The following is a 14,460-nucleotide window of genomic DNA, read 5'->3' as shown; positions in this document are numbered from 1 at the left end:
CTAGTATTTTTTCTACACTCAATTGAATTACATCTAAAACAATTTTTGTACATATTTTATTACAATTTTTAATTCATTTATTTGATCAATTCTAATATTTGACCCAAATTGTTTAAACCGACATCCCATTTGATCACAATATTGCGAATGAAGCTCAACAATCAAAGTAACAGCTGCTAGTTTTGCTGTTGCTTAACATCTCCATATGAGTACTAACAGCGACGTAACACATACAGCTGTTATCGTAAGCTATTTATTTTATAGTGCTATAAATACATCCAACGTTTCAAATAATTTAAGTTGCCGATCAACGAGGCAAATGACTCATTTAAATTAAAAAGGTTGAGGCCTTATCATTAGCCGGTTTTTGAATGTGCTGCGCAAATAACATGCTAAACAGATGAAACGCTCATAATTCAATTCAAGATTATGCACAAATTATTTAAATTGTTCCAAGTGATGTTCCAAATGAAAATAAGTTTTCATTATCGTATGACATTGTCTATGCAATTTTTGGAAATTTTTTATTGATATTTTTAAACAACAGTTAACAAAATCTTCCATGTTACGGTTCGACTATATGTGATGTCCTATAAAAATGTGAATTATTTTCAATGTAAAATCAATCTATAGATATAAAAATTTTCAATAACATTGATGTGTGCATTTTTGTATATTTTGAATTTAACTGTTGCTAACATATGTTAACTTTATAATCGAAATAACAACACTCTGCTCGAAGCAGGAATTATCGATATTATCGATTATACCAAAACAAAATAATACCTACTACTTTTTTTATTCAGTACTGAACACAAGCATTACACAGCACTACAAGCTTGCATACATTTTGCGTTTCACACAGCATACTTCTGCTACTACTGTAAAATTAAAAGCTTGTCTGTTTGTGATATAGAAGAAATCAATTGATATCCATTCGATTGACTCAGTGCGCGAAACTGTGCAATGTCGAGTGGCGATGCAGTGGTTGCTTCTGTGGACGAACTAGTCGAGCGCGTGGTCGAAGTTACCGCCTGCACAGCCGATGAGGCCAAACATTATCTGGGTGCCTGTGCCAACGATGTCGCCGCAGCAGTTGCATTGTTTTTCGAACAAGGTGGCAGCGCTGCCACCGCTGCTGCTGCAGGCGGCGGCACTGCTTCCACTTCGTCCAGTGCTGCCATCCAGGACGATGACGATGTGCGTGCTCCCATTGCTCCAGTGCGCGAACAGCTGCTTCTACCGGAGGATGACAATTTCTTTGCGTCCGGCAGCAGCAGCAACAGCAGTCGCTTGTCTCGTATGACGCAGCGCGTAAAAGTCTGTCCACTACGGGACTTTGCACGAGAGGGCGCCTTAATGGAGGAACAATTGCAGGCGACGGGTCTTTACTCCGATGCTAGCACACATCGTCGGCGTCGTGAACGTTCCGCTCAAATGGTTGTAGCTGGCCAGGCGCTGCTCAACAGCCATCGGTCTAGTGCAGCTAGCTCTAGTTCCAACTCGACCTCATCCCGCCTTGGTGATCTCTTCCGGCCGCCCACTGATATTCTGTACTCGGGCTCATTGGCGGCGGCTCGCGAATTTGCCAGCAAACGTGAACGCTGGCTGCTAGTAAATGTGCAGAGTGATAACTTTCAATCGCAGACCATGAATCGTGATGTCTGGAGCAGCAAGGATCTAAAGCAACTAGTTCGCAGGCAATTTGTGCTCTGGCAGGTGGATGACGATAGCTCCGAAGGTCGACGTTTTGTCGCCTTCTATCATTGCGCTAAGCTGCCGTATTTATGTGTCATCGATCCACGAACTGGGGAAGAAGTTTGGCGCAGTCCCGAGCCCAATCAGCAGAATGTATTGCCTGACTTACGGCAATTTCTGCGTGATCATCGCGACTTTTCACTGGAGGAGGCGAGCACTTCGAAGCGAGCGGCCATTCAAATCGATGACGATGACGATGAGTTTGAGGAGGGAGCAGCTTCATGCTCCTCATCGACAGCAGGAACGCCCAAGAAACGTGCACGTCTGCTAGAGCTCACCGAGGAGGAGCAACTTGAGCTAGCCATTAAGAATTCCATGAATGAGAATGGCGGCGGCGGCGGCAACAGCGCACCAACGAAATCCGGCAGCAATTCCAACGCTGCGGCCAACAGCGATTGCGAGAGTCTCGAGGAATTCGATGAGGATGAGATCAAAGGCATTGCCATCTCTTATGAAACCCAGCTGGGCACTCAGTTAGAGGAGTTAACGGCACTTAAGTTGCGTCTACTGAACTCCAGCGGCTCGGATGAAGTTGTCCAGTTGCGTTGGCCGTCGGATACGAAAGCTTAAGACCTTGCGTCTCTATATAAGGCAAACGCACAAACACATACCGCTGGAGGGTTACAAGTTAATCTGTGCCTTTCCACGCAAGTCTCTGGAGATGGAGCATAATGAGTCCACGCTCAAAGAATTGGGACTGCATCCCTCCGCAAATGTGCATCTCACGCTTGACGAATAGATTTGCACATGATTCATATTTATTTTAAACTATCTGTCATTCTGTCTCCAACGCCCTTTCCTGTCTTCTACTCCACATGAATTAAGCACATAAATATATTGCTAAACAAAATAATTTTAAGTGAAACAGCATTGAATAAAAATCATCAAATTGAAGTTGCCCATGCCAAAATTGGATATTTATATTGTAGTGTTTCCAACTACAAATTCTGAATTGATTTAGGTATTTCTGTTGCGCGCAATTATCAAGAATCAAAAATGTAGTTTATATACTTAATTTTTTTGAATGCGCGCGCTAATTGTGTTGTCTGGCTACTTAAATGGCAACACATTTAGAATTTCGTTTTTATTTTTTATAAACTGGCAACGCTCACAACACATGTTTTCGCCAAACGCTAGTGTGGCAAGGCCATGCATGCACTTCCACAGGCATTTCAATACTACAGCAAAACAGCGGCAAATTAATAAAGTTCTGAATGAAACTAAAGTTGTAAAAATGTTTAAATATTGCTGTAAAATCTTACAATAAAAATTTATTTGTAGAGTACATAACCAATCCTTGTAAATATTCGTTTCCAAGTAGCGCATTAACGTGTCGAAAATCCCGAATAAATCGGAGTATAAATTCATTAGATGCCCGTTTAATGCCAAGCAGAAAACTCGCCACGTACAAAATTGTGTAAATAATCACAAAACCCGCAACGAATTAGGTGTCCGATAAAAAATAAAAAAAAAACCAAATGCTGGCATTAACATGTTTTCCGTGAGGGTGGCGTGCAATAATCAGTAGAAGAAGGAGGAAGAATAGAACCATCCATCAACACAACACAACTACACAATAACAGTAAACAGTAAACACACGCACATAATGGACGAGAAGCTGAAATATTCGCTGCTGCGCGGCGAACTTGTGGACACTCAAAACATATGGACGAGGTGAGTGCGGGGCAACTGTATACCGGGTACCCACAAAAGGATTGCGAAATATGGCATAAGAGGGAATAGTTGTCTTTTTGTTGTCCGTCCGTTCAAATATCCGCCAGATACTATATCTTTAAAATTGGAGGTCAAAATTGGTGTAAGATTACATCTCACTTATTAACTGTTATATATCAACGATACAAGCTCAACAAATTCTCAACTTGCTCAGTTCTCCAACTTTAATTGATTTATTTTAAAACTTGTTTACAGGCACGAGAAGCGAGTTTGGTTCATCACCCTCTTGACGGGCACCTGTATGTTGTACTCCACCAGGACAACTATGCCGCTGCTTGTGCCCGCCGTAGCTGCCGCACAAAAATGGAGTAAAACAGACTCCGGTACCGTGCTAAGCTCTTTCTTCTGGGGTTATACGTTGACTCAAGTGCTGGGCGGCTATTTTAGCGATCGCTTTGGCGGACAGCGTGTAATATTGTTGGCTGCTTTAGGTTGGTCCGTCATTACCTTTCTTATGCCCACCATCATCTGGTCGGCGGCGTCCGTTAAGAGCTATGCGATACCTCTAATTGTCACCATACGCATCTTGAATGGCGCCTTGCAGGGTGTTCATTTTCCCAGCATGATCAGTCTGACCAGCCAGGTGAGTTTGCCAACAAATTTAGTGCCTCTATTATTTATATATCTTTCTCTATTTTATAGAATCTCTGCCAGAATGAGCGTAGCAGCTTTTTCGGACTACTTACCTCGGGTTCCGCGATGGGAACGCTTCTCACTGGCATTATGGGCTCCTTTGTGCTCGATTACTTCGGATGGTCGTATGTATTTCGAGTGATTGGCTTAATGGGCTTTGCCTGGGCGCTGGTCCTGCGATACTATGCCATGGCTGGCGAACGCAATCGGATCATCAACATTGCGACGCCGGCGCGTTTGTGTGCCAACAAAACGCCAGCGGAGACCACGGTGCCCTGGTTGCGCTACTTCAGCCGTTTATCCTTTTGGGCCTGTGTGCTGGCGCATGCCTGCGAGATGAACTGCTTCTTTGTGCTGCTCTCGTGGTTGCCCACCTACTTCCACGATGGCTTTCCACACGCCAAGGGCTGGGTAGTCAACATGATACCTTGGCTGGCTTTACCGCCCTGCACCTTCTTTGCCAAATACCTGACTACGCGGCTTATAGCCAGGGAATGGTCCACGACAACGGTGCGCAAGTTGATACAAAGCTGCTGCTTTGCTGCACAAAATGCAGCATTGTTTGTGATGAGTCGCACAACGGATTTCCATACAGCACTCATCTGCATGACCATCATCATTGGCGGCACCGGTTTCCACAATAATGCAGTCACCGTGAATCCGCAGGATTTGGCTCCACTGCATTCGGGCAGCGTTTTTGGACTGATGAACACCGTGGGCGCCATACCAGGATTCTTGGGAGTCTATCTTGCGGGACACATTCTCGAATTGACACAGAGTTGGCCGATGGTATTTAGTGCAGCGGCTGGCATTAATCTGATTGGTTGGATCATATTCCTAGTCTTTGGCTCGTCTGAAGCGATTGTATAAGAAGCAACAGAACATTCTCTGGACAAATTCTCCATCTCCAAAAGGAAGTGAGAATGAATAGTATTTATTGCAAATGTGTAAATAGTTTAAGATAGAACAAAAGCAAATTGCTGCTAGCGTGATAAGTTCAAGTAACCCATAAATTGAACATATATACACAATATATGACGCATGCCACGAAACTAAAGATAATGATAAAAAAAAACCCATTAAAGCTTGTTGTCAATCAGCGCAAGTCGGAAATTATAGTTTTTTAACATCAGCCAATGTTAGTGATAAACAAAATGAGATTAATTGCAGTTTCTTTAAAATTAAAACGGATTTTTCATTATTTGTAGTCTTATCAATATTGCACAATTTATTTGCAAACGGTTGTAAATAAATTACAAAAGCAATAGAATGAGAAAATTATTTTAAATTGATTATTTTTATTTTATGTCTTGCAATTTATTAGAACCATTATTAAATTTTTTAGTTGCAACTGCAAAACGAAATTAACAGGTTCGCAATATATTAATTATTCACAATTAAAATCCGTAATATTACATTTGAAAGGAGATAATTGGCGCGTCAATTGAACTAAAGGTATTTTTTGTTTGGTATTTTCCGTATATTCGCTGTACTTGATCAGGCAACGCAGGTTATGTATAGTGTTGAACAAAGCCACTTCGAAGCAACAGTTGGTTGTATTTGAGTCTGGCAACGCCAGTCGATTTGCCGGCGCCGGCTGCGTGCGCCACAAACATTTGCATTTTAAAAGTTAAATCAAAGAAATTCCGTGCATAAAAATGACGGGTCGTCGCAAAGATATGTGGAAATTGTTGTACAATTTGGTAAATCGCAATAAAGCCAATTTGTCGGCGGTGTATCATGTGGTGGACGATATACTCTGTCAGGATCCAAGTCTCATCAGCTGCTCGTCGATGGATGAATTGCAAAATGAATTCCAGGACACTTTTCTGCTGTGGCTGCTCAACAAACTTTCCGTGTGCCTCAATGAGTGTAAGGACGAGGGGTGTGTCAATATAATTTTATCTATAAATAGTTACTAATTGTTATATTCCAGGCAATGTCTGAAGAACGTTCAACTGCAGCAAAAGCTGCTCACGTCCTGCTGGTGCAATCATCCCAAGCTCTACAAAGGACTCATCGTCGCCTATTTAGATGCACTGCAGCAGCTGCATGATCTTATGAGTGCCTTTGACTACACCAGTCCTGGCAAGAATGACAAGGAAGCGCGCTTGCTGCACTTGCGTATTTTTAGAGGCGACATCAGCGTTCTGCAGGAATTCGATACTGATTGTAGTTTTGAGGTGATCTCAGTGCAATTGGAACACAGCGATGCCTTGGCCAAGTATCTGCTGCTTGTGCTGCAGCATGCCCATCACATTGCCCACGCCACTCACGGAAAACAGTTTGTGGAGAGTCTGCAGCAGGCGCTGCTCTGCTTTAAAGAGTTCAACATGGACACGAAATTGACGGCATTGGGTTACTGTCATGCGGTGCTAAAGGCACAAACCGAACACACCTGGCAGACGCAGCCGGAGGTGGCACACTATGCATGCCTGACGTTTCGTGCCACGTCCATGTTGTGGAGTCTTTGCAGTCGCTTCTTGGCTGCCCAATGCATGACATCGCAGCAAATGGATTTGCTGGCAAACCACACAGAGCAGCTTCTCGAGTTGTTACAGCCACAACAGCTGCCGGATCCTGAGAGTCTGGATTTAAGCTGTCAAATGTTGCATGAGCTGCTGCGGCACAAACAGGACAACGCTTGGGGCTCTAGTTTGCTTGAAACTCTGAGCGTTTATCTGCAGCACAAGTTGCAACAGAATGGCGAGAATCAACAGCTGCCGTCGCAAACCACGAGACTGCTGCTCTGCGAGTGGCAGCGATTGCCCAACGAACTCTTGCCGCTCCTCGCTGTGCTGGCTGTACATAACAAAGCAGTAAGCGACTTGATCTTAGGAAATCTCAATCTACGTTTGCTGGAGTTGCTGCAGAAACCTTCACCTGCTGAAATATCCCTGCTTCTACAGCTACTGCGTGCACTTAAGCAAATGGAGCAATTGCTGCTGTTGCAGCAACAACAAGAAGTCGTCAAAATCAGCACGGAAGCGTTGCATTCCCAACTGTTGGCTTCTTTGCCACTGCAACACGAGCTGCAGCTGCCAATGGCTGCCAATTGGAACCAGCTGTGTCTGCAGTTGTTGGAGCAACCGCAATGCAGTAGCACAAGCACTCAGCTCGTGGAGATTAGCGCACAGCTGCTGCAATTGAACTGCATTCGCTTGCAGCTCAAGCCGCACACACAACAACAGCTGCTGGGCATGACGTTGCAGCAACCGCTGCCAGCTTTGCAAGCCTTGTCCACGCTGCGTCTGGAGACACCGTCAAGCGCACACACACAGCTGCAAAGCTACTACACGCAGCAGCATCTAAGACTGCTCAACGAGGAGGACTTGGAGTTAAGGCAACGGTTTTGTGCGCAACTGCCGCAGCTCTATGTGGCTGGCTACATCAAGGCGGCGCAGCTGCTGCAAGCGTTGCCGCGCCTGAAGATCAGAGATGACGATGCTGACGATGATAGTTTGGCCAGCGTGTTGCGTCTGCTGCTATGCACACAGCAAGCGGGCGCTGCGCATGTCTTTCAAGTGGAGCAGCGCATTGTTTTGCACTGCGCCAAGTGTGCGCCGTTGCCAGCCGAGCTGCCTGGAATCTACTTGGGTTGCTGTCGTTCCAGCGGCCTGAAGCTCAACGCTGTCAACTTGCCGGATCTGGCAGCTGCTGCGATGTTCAAACCAAAGTGTGGCTTCATCAGTCATCATTTAGATTTAATACAATTGGAGCCAACGCATTGTCTGCGACTGCTTAAAGAGTCATCCTATCCACAGTCGCTCAATTTGCGTAGCTTTGAGCGTTTGGTGCCCGCGCTCTCAGCTCAATCCTCTGACTTTATGCTGCAGTTGGGTAAACATGTACTTGCATCCATAGTAGACATGCTTGGCAAGCCACTGGAGGCACAGCGTGAGTCAGAGCAACGATTCTGGCTACGCTTGATTGTCTGCTCTGCGCATCAGCAGCTCGATGAGCTATGGCTCTTTCATTGGTTCAAGATGACGTTCTATTTGCTGGTGCACACGCGTTCACTGGTTGCCCAGGAGGCGATTCTAGCGGCGTGTCAACTGTGCGCCAATCATGGACTGCAGCCCTTAACCCTTTGGAACTGGTATAAGCGCGATGCTGTGGCTCTTGTTGTACAGCTTGCTTTGCATGCATATCTCAATGAAGGTGTGCGTTTTACACGCTCTTTGCGAGCTGTAAGTATTTCTTTTACGTGTGATTTCTCGACCAATTTAAATCTTTTCTCCTTTCCTTAGCTCTCCAAGATGCTGGGCTTCTCTTGTGTGCAGGAGTTCATCTGCAAGTATCATCGCTTGCTGACCACTTTGGTGCTGCCTTATTGCATACGCGAGCCACGCTGCAAAGGCGTCTTTGTGCTTATGTCCAAGCAGCTGGGAAAACCAATTTCGGCACTCTTCTCTATCTCTTTTCTAAGGCTTTACACTCATGTATATCTAACCGAGCAGCCGGAGATCGCGAATCGCTGCATTGAGCTCGTTGCCAGCTGCACAAAGTCCTCGCTGCAGCAGCTCATGAATGCCGATGTCAAGGTGAGTTAAGAGTTTTTAATTACGAATATATATACCATAAATAATAATTATTCTTGCAGCAAACTGTGGCCGAGCTGCTCATCTATTTCAATCGCAATCCCACCTTTGTGATGCGTTCCTTTCAGAGCCTTCTCCAGCTGACGCTGGGAGCCGAGGAGGAGCTATCCAGTCAGGCAGTCAACGCGCAGTTTGCCACTTTCATTGCAGAGCGCATTCTGGGAGTCATTACATACTTCGAGAGCTGCCTCTCGGAGCCGTCGTTTGAGAAGCTGCTCAAGGAGGAGACGCTCCTCAGTCTAGGGCAAATCTTGCGCTTCGTAGGACCACAGCATGTGACGCAGTTTCGTTTCAAAATCATTGCCATGCTGAGTTTTGTCCATACGCTGAAGGAGCCGCAGCTGCAGCGCATTTGCTTAAATATTTGGCACATCTTTCTGCATGTGGTCAACATTCAGGAGCTGGGTCCATCGCTTGGACGCATTGTCGCCACGTTGCAGCCGCTGTTGGAGTACAGCGTGGAGCAGGTGAATGAGCTTTACGAATTCGTTATACTGCGCAATGCAGCGATGCTGGGCAACTACATACAAGGTGAATAACCGGTGGAGATTACTTTTAATCCTTTTAACTACATTTTAGTGTCTTGCAGATCTGTATTTCCTGGAGAATCTCGAGCAAGTCTCGGCGCCCATACGCGACTGCATTCGTCGACACACAGCGCAGCTTTGCTTGGCGGGACCTGCAGCTGGCCAGGAGGAGACGACGCCACTGCTGGATCAGCTGCGCTTTCTCCACAAGCAAATCAGCAACGAATGCCTGCAGGTGCGTGTCTATGGCTTGGAGCATTTGGCAGAGTTGTTTGGCCGGCGACGCCAGCAACTCAATCAAATGCTGCTCAATGCGCTGCCGCTGGAACCGCTGATGGAGCAGCTGGTGCACACCTTAATGTCAGGCTGTCAGCACGACGATCGTTCGCTGCAGCTGGCATCGGCCAAGTGCATGGGCCAATTGGGTGCCATCGATGCCAGCTACTTGCCGTCCAACTACAATTTTGCGACGGCACAAGCGTTGCCTTTGAGTGTGCTCACGGATGACTTTACGGTGCTCGCTTTAACGGCGCTCTGCAGCGGATATCAGTCCCAGCAGCAGACCAAGCACGTGGACAGCTTTGCGCTGGCCATACAGGAGACGTTGGCGGTGTGTGGCATTGTTCCCAAGGAGCAAAAGAAGCTACAACTGTGGCAATCGTTGCCACAGCGCATGCGTGAAATTATGGAACCGCTGCTCAGCTCCTGCTACATTTGCTCGAATCGTCCAAACACACTGAAGCAACAGCCGCTCTTTGGCAGCCATTACACGGCGAATTCCTACGAACTGTGGGCCTATTTGTGGGCTACTCGACTGGTGGACTATGTGCAGTCAGCGCAGACGCGTCATCTGCTCAGTTCGTATAAGCCTTGCATACGCAGGGATACAAATATGTTGAGCACTTTTTATCCTTATGTTTTATTACATGCGCTCTTGGAATGCAATGCGGAGCAGCGGCTGCACATTGAACAGGAGTTTCAGGCCGTGCTCCAAGCCAACGATGAGTTGTCACAGCAGCAGCAGCAAACGAAGACAGCTAGTGAGCAGGGTGTCAAGATTTTCGAGTCGAGGAAATATGGCGCTGGCAACAGGTCAACAATGGAGCAGCCAGAGAGCGCCTCCAAGCCAGAGGATCAATCACGCTTGGCGGGTAAATTGTGCGCCGAGTTGTTGGACTTTCTGGAGCGTTGGCTGCGTGAGTGGCAGCGTCTACATGGCATGAGCACCAGCGGCAAGCCGCCTCAAGACGTTGACAGCAGCTACAAAGCGATCTATGAGTTCCTGCAGAGCATGGATAAGCTGCAGGTGGCGCGTGCCAGCTACAACTGTGGTGAATATGAACGCGCCTTGCGCTACCTGGAAGGATATATTGCAGCGGGCGATAAGTCACATCTTTTACTCGAGCAATTTACATTTCTGGTGGAGATCTACGGGCGTCTAATGGATGCTGACTCTGTGGAAGGCGCCGTGCAAACCCGCAGCTGTGATATGAGCGTTACCCAAGAGATTCTAGTAAATCGTTTGGTCGAGCGACAGCAGGACATGATAACGTGCTATGAGCAACTGCTGACCAGCAATGAGCAGCTGCAGCCGACGCATATACGCGCCATGGTCGATGCATATCTACGGATGGATACGCCCAAGACAGCTTTGTTGATTGCCGATGGTTTGGCGCAACGTTTGTCGGATCAGCGCATGGATGAGTACTTCAGCGAGTGCAAGGCGGAGCTGCTGTGGCGTCTGGGCAGCTACGATGAGTTGGATGAACTGGAGCAAGCCAGCAAGCGCTGCATGCCCAACTGGCATGCTCAATGCGCTAAAGCTTGTCTTGCCTTAAGGGATGAGACAACAACGAAGCTGCAGTTTGATGGCCTGCTGGATGGCATGCGTGGCTCAGTGCTGGAGCAGCTGAGAAGCTGCTCATCGCAGCAGCAGCATTCGTATGCACATGCCTACGATCATGTGCTCAAGTTGCACATGCTGCACGAGCTGCAATGCAGTCAGCTGTTGATGGAGCAACTGCAACAGCAGCCCGAGGAGCAGCAGGCAGAACAACTGATGCGTGATTACTTTGAGGACTGGCAATGTCGTCTGCAGGTGGTGCAACCGCAGCTGCGTGTGCTGGAGCCCATTTATAGCTTTCGTCGCAATCTTCTCGCGGAACTGCAGCGTCGACTTGGATCGCATGCCACGCTGCAGAATCAGCTGCAAACGCAACTGGCGCAGATTTGGCTGCAGAGCGCACAAATCAATCGCAATGCGGGACAATTGCAGCGTGCGCATCTTTATCTGATGAAGGCTTCAGCCTACAAGCCAACTGGACTCTTTGTGGAACGCGCCAAGCTGCTTTGGCAAAAGGGGGATCAAGTGCTGGCTATGAACTATCTGGAGGAACAGCTCAACACCATCAAAAGGCAATGCGATGGCAACACAAAGCAGCTGCCTGAGGAGCAAAGACAACTCTACTTTGAGGGCAAATATCTGCAGGCCACTTACAATGCGGACTCGATGAATCTCTGCGCTGATGCCATACTCAAGTACTTCCAGGAGGCTATCGCTGTGCAGCGACAATCCGAGCGCTGTTACGTGCAGTTGGCTCAGTTTCTGGAGAAGATGCGAGAGGCGCGCGGGGCAGCAACGTCGTCGGCTGCTTCATCCAGTCGCGAGGAGGAGGAACTGCTGCTGCAAATCATGTTAAACTATGCCAAGTCGCTGCGCTACGGCAATCAGCATGTGTATCAATCCATGCCACGGCTCATCAGCCTCTGGCTGGACACGGCGGCCACGCCAAGCGCATCTGCCACATACCCTGAGCTTGTGCGCAAAATGAACGATTTGCTCAACAATTGTTGCACAGCTTTACCCACGGCCATGTTCTACACAGCTTACTCGCAAATGTTGAGCCGCCTTTGTCATCCCTCGCCAGATGTATTTGCTGTGCTGCGCAATGTGATCATCAAGCTGATCACTGATTATCCTCAACAGTCGCTTTGGATGCTGTTGCCGCACTTCAAGTCCGCTGCCGTCAATCGCATCAAGCGCTGCAAACTCATCTTGACCGATTCCCGACTGCAAAATCCCACGTTTGAGCGGCTGCTCAATGACTTCAATAGCCTGACGGAGCGACTGATTGGTGTGACCAACAAGGAGGTCACACTGGATCGAACCTATAAGCTGAGCGATCTAGACAAACGCTTGACGCTGCTCTGCAGCCAACCGAACTTCTCCAACATACTGCTGCCCTTTGAGAAGTACATGCAACCTGCGTTTAGCTTGAGCTGCACTCCAGATGCCTCCACAATCACGCAAGAGAAACTGCCGTCCAGCAACTGGTTTCCGTATCAACAGATCTACATTAGCGGCTTTCAGGAGAAGCTACTTGTGCTGCGCTCGGCTGCACGGCCTAAAAAGCTGACAATACGCTGCAGTGACGGACAGGACTACGATATCATGGTCAAGCCCAAGGATGATTTGCGCAAGGATGCGCGTTTGATGGAATTTAATGGCTTAATGAAGCGCTATCTGCATCAGGATGCACACGCGCGTCAGCGCCGTCTTCACATACGCACTTACGCTGTGCTGCCCTTCAATGAGGAGTGCGGACTCCTTGAGTGGCTGCCCAATCTCAACTCGTATCGCAGCATTTGCATTGCGCTCTACGCGCAACGCGGGAAAGGTGATGAGCGGCCGCCAGCTGCAGCAACTAGCCGTGCCACAAATGGAGACACCCGAACGCAAGCGTGATGTTTTCCTGAAGCAGCTGCAGCCGGCTCATCCGCCGGTGTTTCAGGAGTGGCTGCTGCAACGCTTCACCACACCACATAGTTGGTACGAAGCAAGGAATTCCTACATACGCACAGTGGCTGTCATGTCGATGGTGGGCTATATTTTGGGACTGGGCGATCGACATGGCGAGAATATATTGTTTGATGAGCGCAATGGCGATGCGGTGCATGTGGATTTCAATTGCCTGTTCAATCAGGGCGAAGCATTCGCTTATCCCGAGGTGGTGCCTTTTAGGCTCACCCACAACATGATCACAGCGATGGGACCCATTGGGTGTGGAAGGCAGCTATCGGAAGTGCTGCGAGATTACGTTGCGACTGCTCAAGCAGGAGACCAAGACACTAATGTCCATGCTGCGTCCCTTTGTCTATGATTTGGGAGTGCAAAGTCGTCTCACTGCGTCCACTGCGAGCAAGAACAAAGCGGGAGCGGAACTCACTGATCCCAAGGTTACCAACGATGTGAAGCGAATTGCAGAGCGTCTGCAAGGACACGTGAGTGTGACAGGGAAAGTTTCTTTTTATCTATATTATTAATACATTATCTTTTTTAATCAGGTCAAGCGGCAACAGGCAAACAGCATTCCCTTGTCCACTGAGGGTCAGGTGAACTTCCTTATCAACGAGGCTACCAAAGTGGAGAATCTGGCGGCTATGTACATTGGCTGGGGTGCATTCCTCTAAAGCACTAAAAAATTAGGCTGCGATTGTTATGTGTTAATTAATATAGTCCTTAGATCTATGTAAATATAACTAGTAAGAAAGCAACAAGAGTTGTGAAGCACACTTTTAGTGCCTTACCTCAAAAAATAGCCACATCCTTTTTCGACTTTTAAGAACATTAAAAAAGAACTGTCTCTGGGAAGTCAGAATTTTAAAGCATATTAGCATACTAAAGAACTTCCCAATAGTCCTTGTAGTTGTCAAGTTATCCTGGCTCGCTCCCATCAATGTACCCGATTCTACTAATGTACCCTGTGAAGTTGCCGAAGAATGTGATAGATAGCTTATTGCTATCTGATGATACATAGCTTATTATATTATATTATACAAAAAGTTAATTTGTTTTTAATTATTACTCGAAATCCTTAAGCATTGAAATTGCTTGTATCATTTCTTACTCAGAGTTACCTTAAGGACAATCAAGTTAGAATCCTTTACGCAAATTTTAAAATGTCACCAAACCACCGCTAAATTCAAATATTTTTTTGATATAAATAAATTAAAATGGTATTAAACATTAAGTAGAATATTAACAAATTATTATTATTAATATTAATTTATTTTAATAAATTACAATATACAATTTATTGGATTTAAATACACACAATCCACACGCGCCAGACAAGTGGAACGAAATTGGATTTCAAATGCAAATGCATAACAACCCTGTTTTCTCCAAAAGCGACCAAACAGCTGAT

At 46.8% G+C, this 14,460-nt stretch overlaps 3 protein-coding genes across 3 annotated transcripts; all 3 read left to right on the top strand.

The window, feature by feature from the left end:
• The first annotated feature begins 803 nt into the window (after nucleotides 1-803).
• Nucleotides 804-2,645, top strand: LOC117564462 (UBX domain-containing protein 7). Its single transcript, XM_034243249.2, is given in 2 exon segments — nucleotides 804-2,319; nucleotides 2,321-2,645. Coding segments are annotated over 2 exon segments (1,530 nt in total). The 5' UTR covers nucleotides 804-966; the 3' UTR covers nucleotides 2,498-2,645.
• Nucleotides 2,646-2,731: 86 nt separating this feature from the next.
• On the top strand, nucleotides 2,732-5,281 carry LOC117564463 (solute carrier family 17 member 9). The gene is made up of 3 exons (XM_034243250.2): nucleotides 2,732-3,432; nucleotides 3,688-4,075; nucleotides 4,135-5,281. The coding sequence occupies exons 1-3, from the start codon at nucleotides 3,365-3,367 to the stop codon at nucleotides 4,993-4,995; spliced, it is 1,317 nt and encodes a 438-aa protein (XP_034099141.1). The 5' UTR covers nucleotides 2,732-3,364; the 3' UTR covers nucleotides 4,996-5,281.
• A 389-nt stretch (nucleotides 5,282-5,670) lies between these two features.
• Nucleotides 5,671-13,851, top strand: LOC117564540 (serine/threonine-protein kinase ATR). Its single transcript, XM_034243361.2, is given in 8 exon segments — nucleotides 5,671-6,010; nucleotides 6,062-8,315; nucleotides 8,376-8,669; nucleotides 8,729-9,257; nucleotides 9,316-12,923; nucleotides 12,925-13,305; nucleotides 13,307-13,534; nucleotides 13,598-13,851. Coding segments are annotated over 8 exon segments (7,647 nt in total). The 5' UTR covers nucleotides 5,671-5,783; the 3' UTR covers nucleotides 13,724-13,851.
• The last annotated feature ends 609 nt before the right edge of the window (nucleotides 13,852-14,460 follow it).

The sequence above is a fragment of the Drosophila albomicans genome, chromosome 2L, assembly GCF_009650485.2.
Source record: "Drosophila albomicans strain 15112-1751.03 chromosome 2L, ASM965048v2, whole genome shotgun sequence".
Classification (NCBI taxonomy): Eukaryota; Metazoa; Arthropoda; class Insecta; order Diptera; family Drosophilidae; genus Drosophila; species Drosophila albomicans.
Note: the sequence above shows the minus strand (reverse complement) of the source record. Positions and strands in the feature narration are given on the sequence as shown.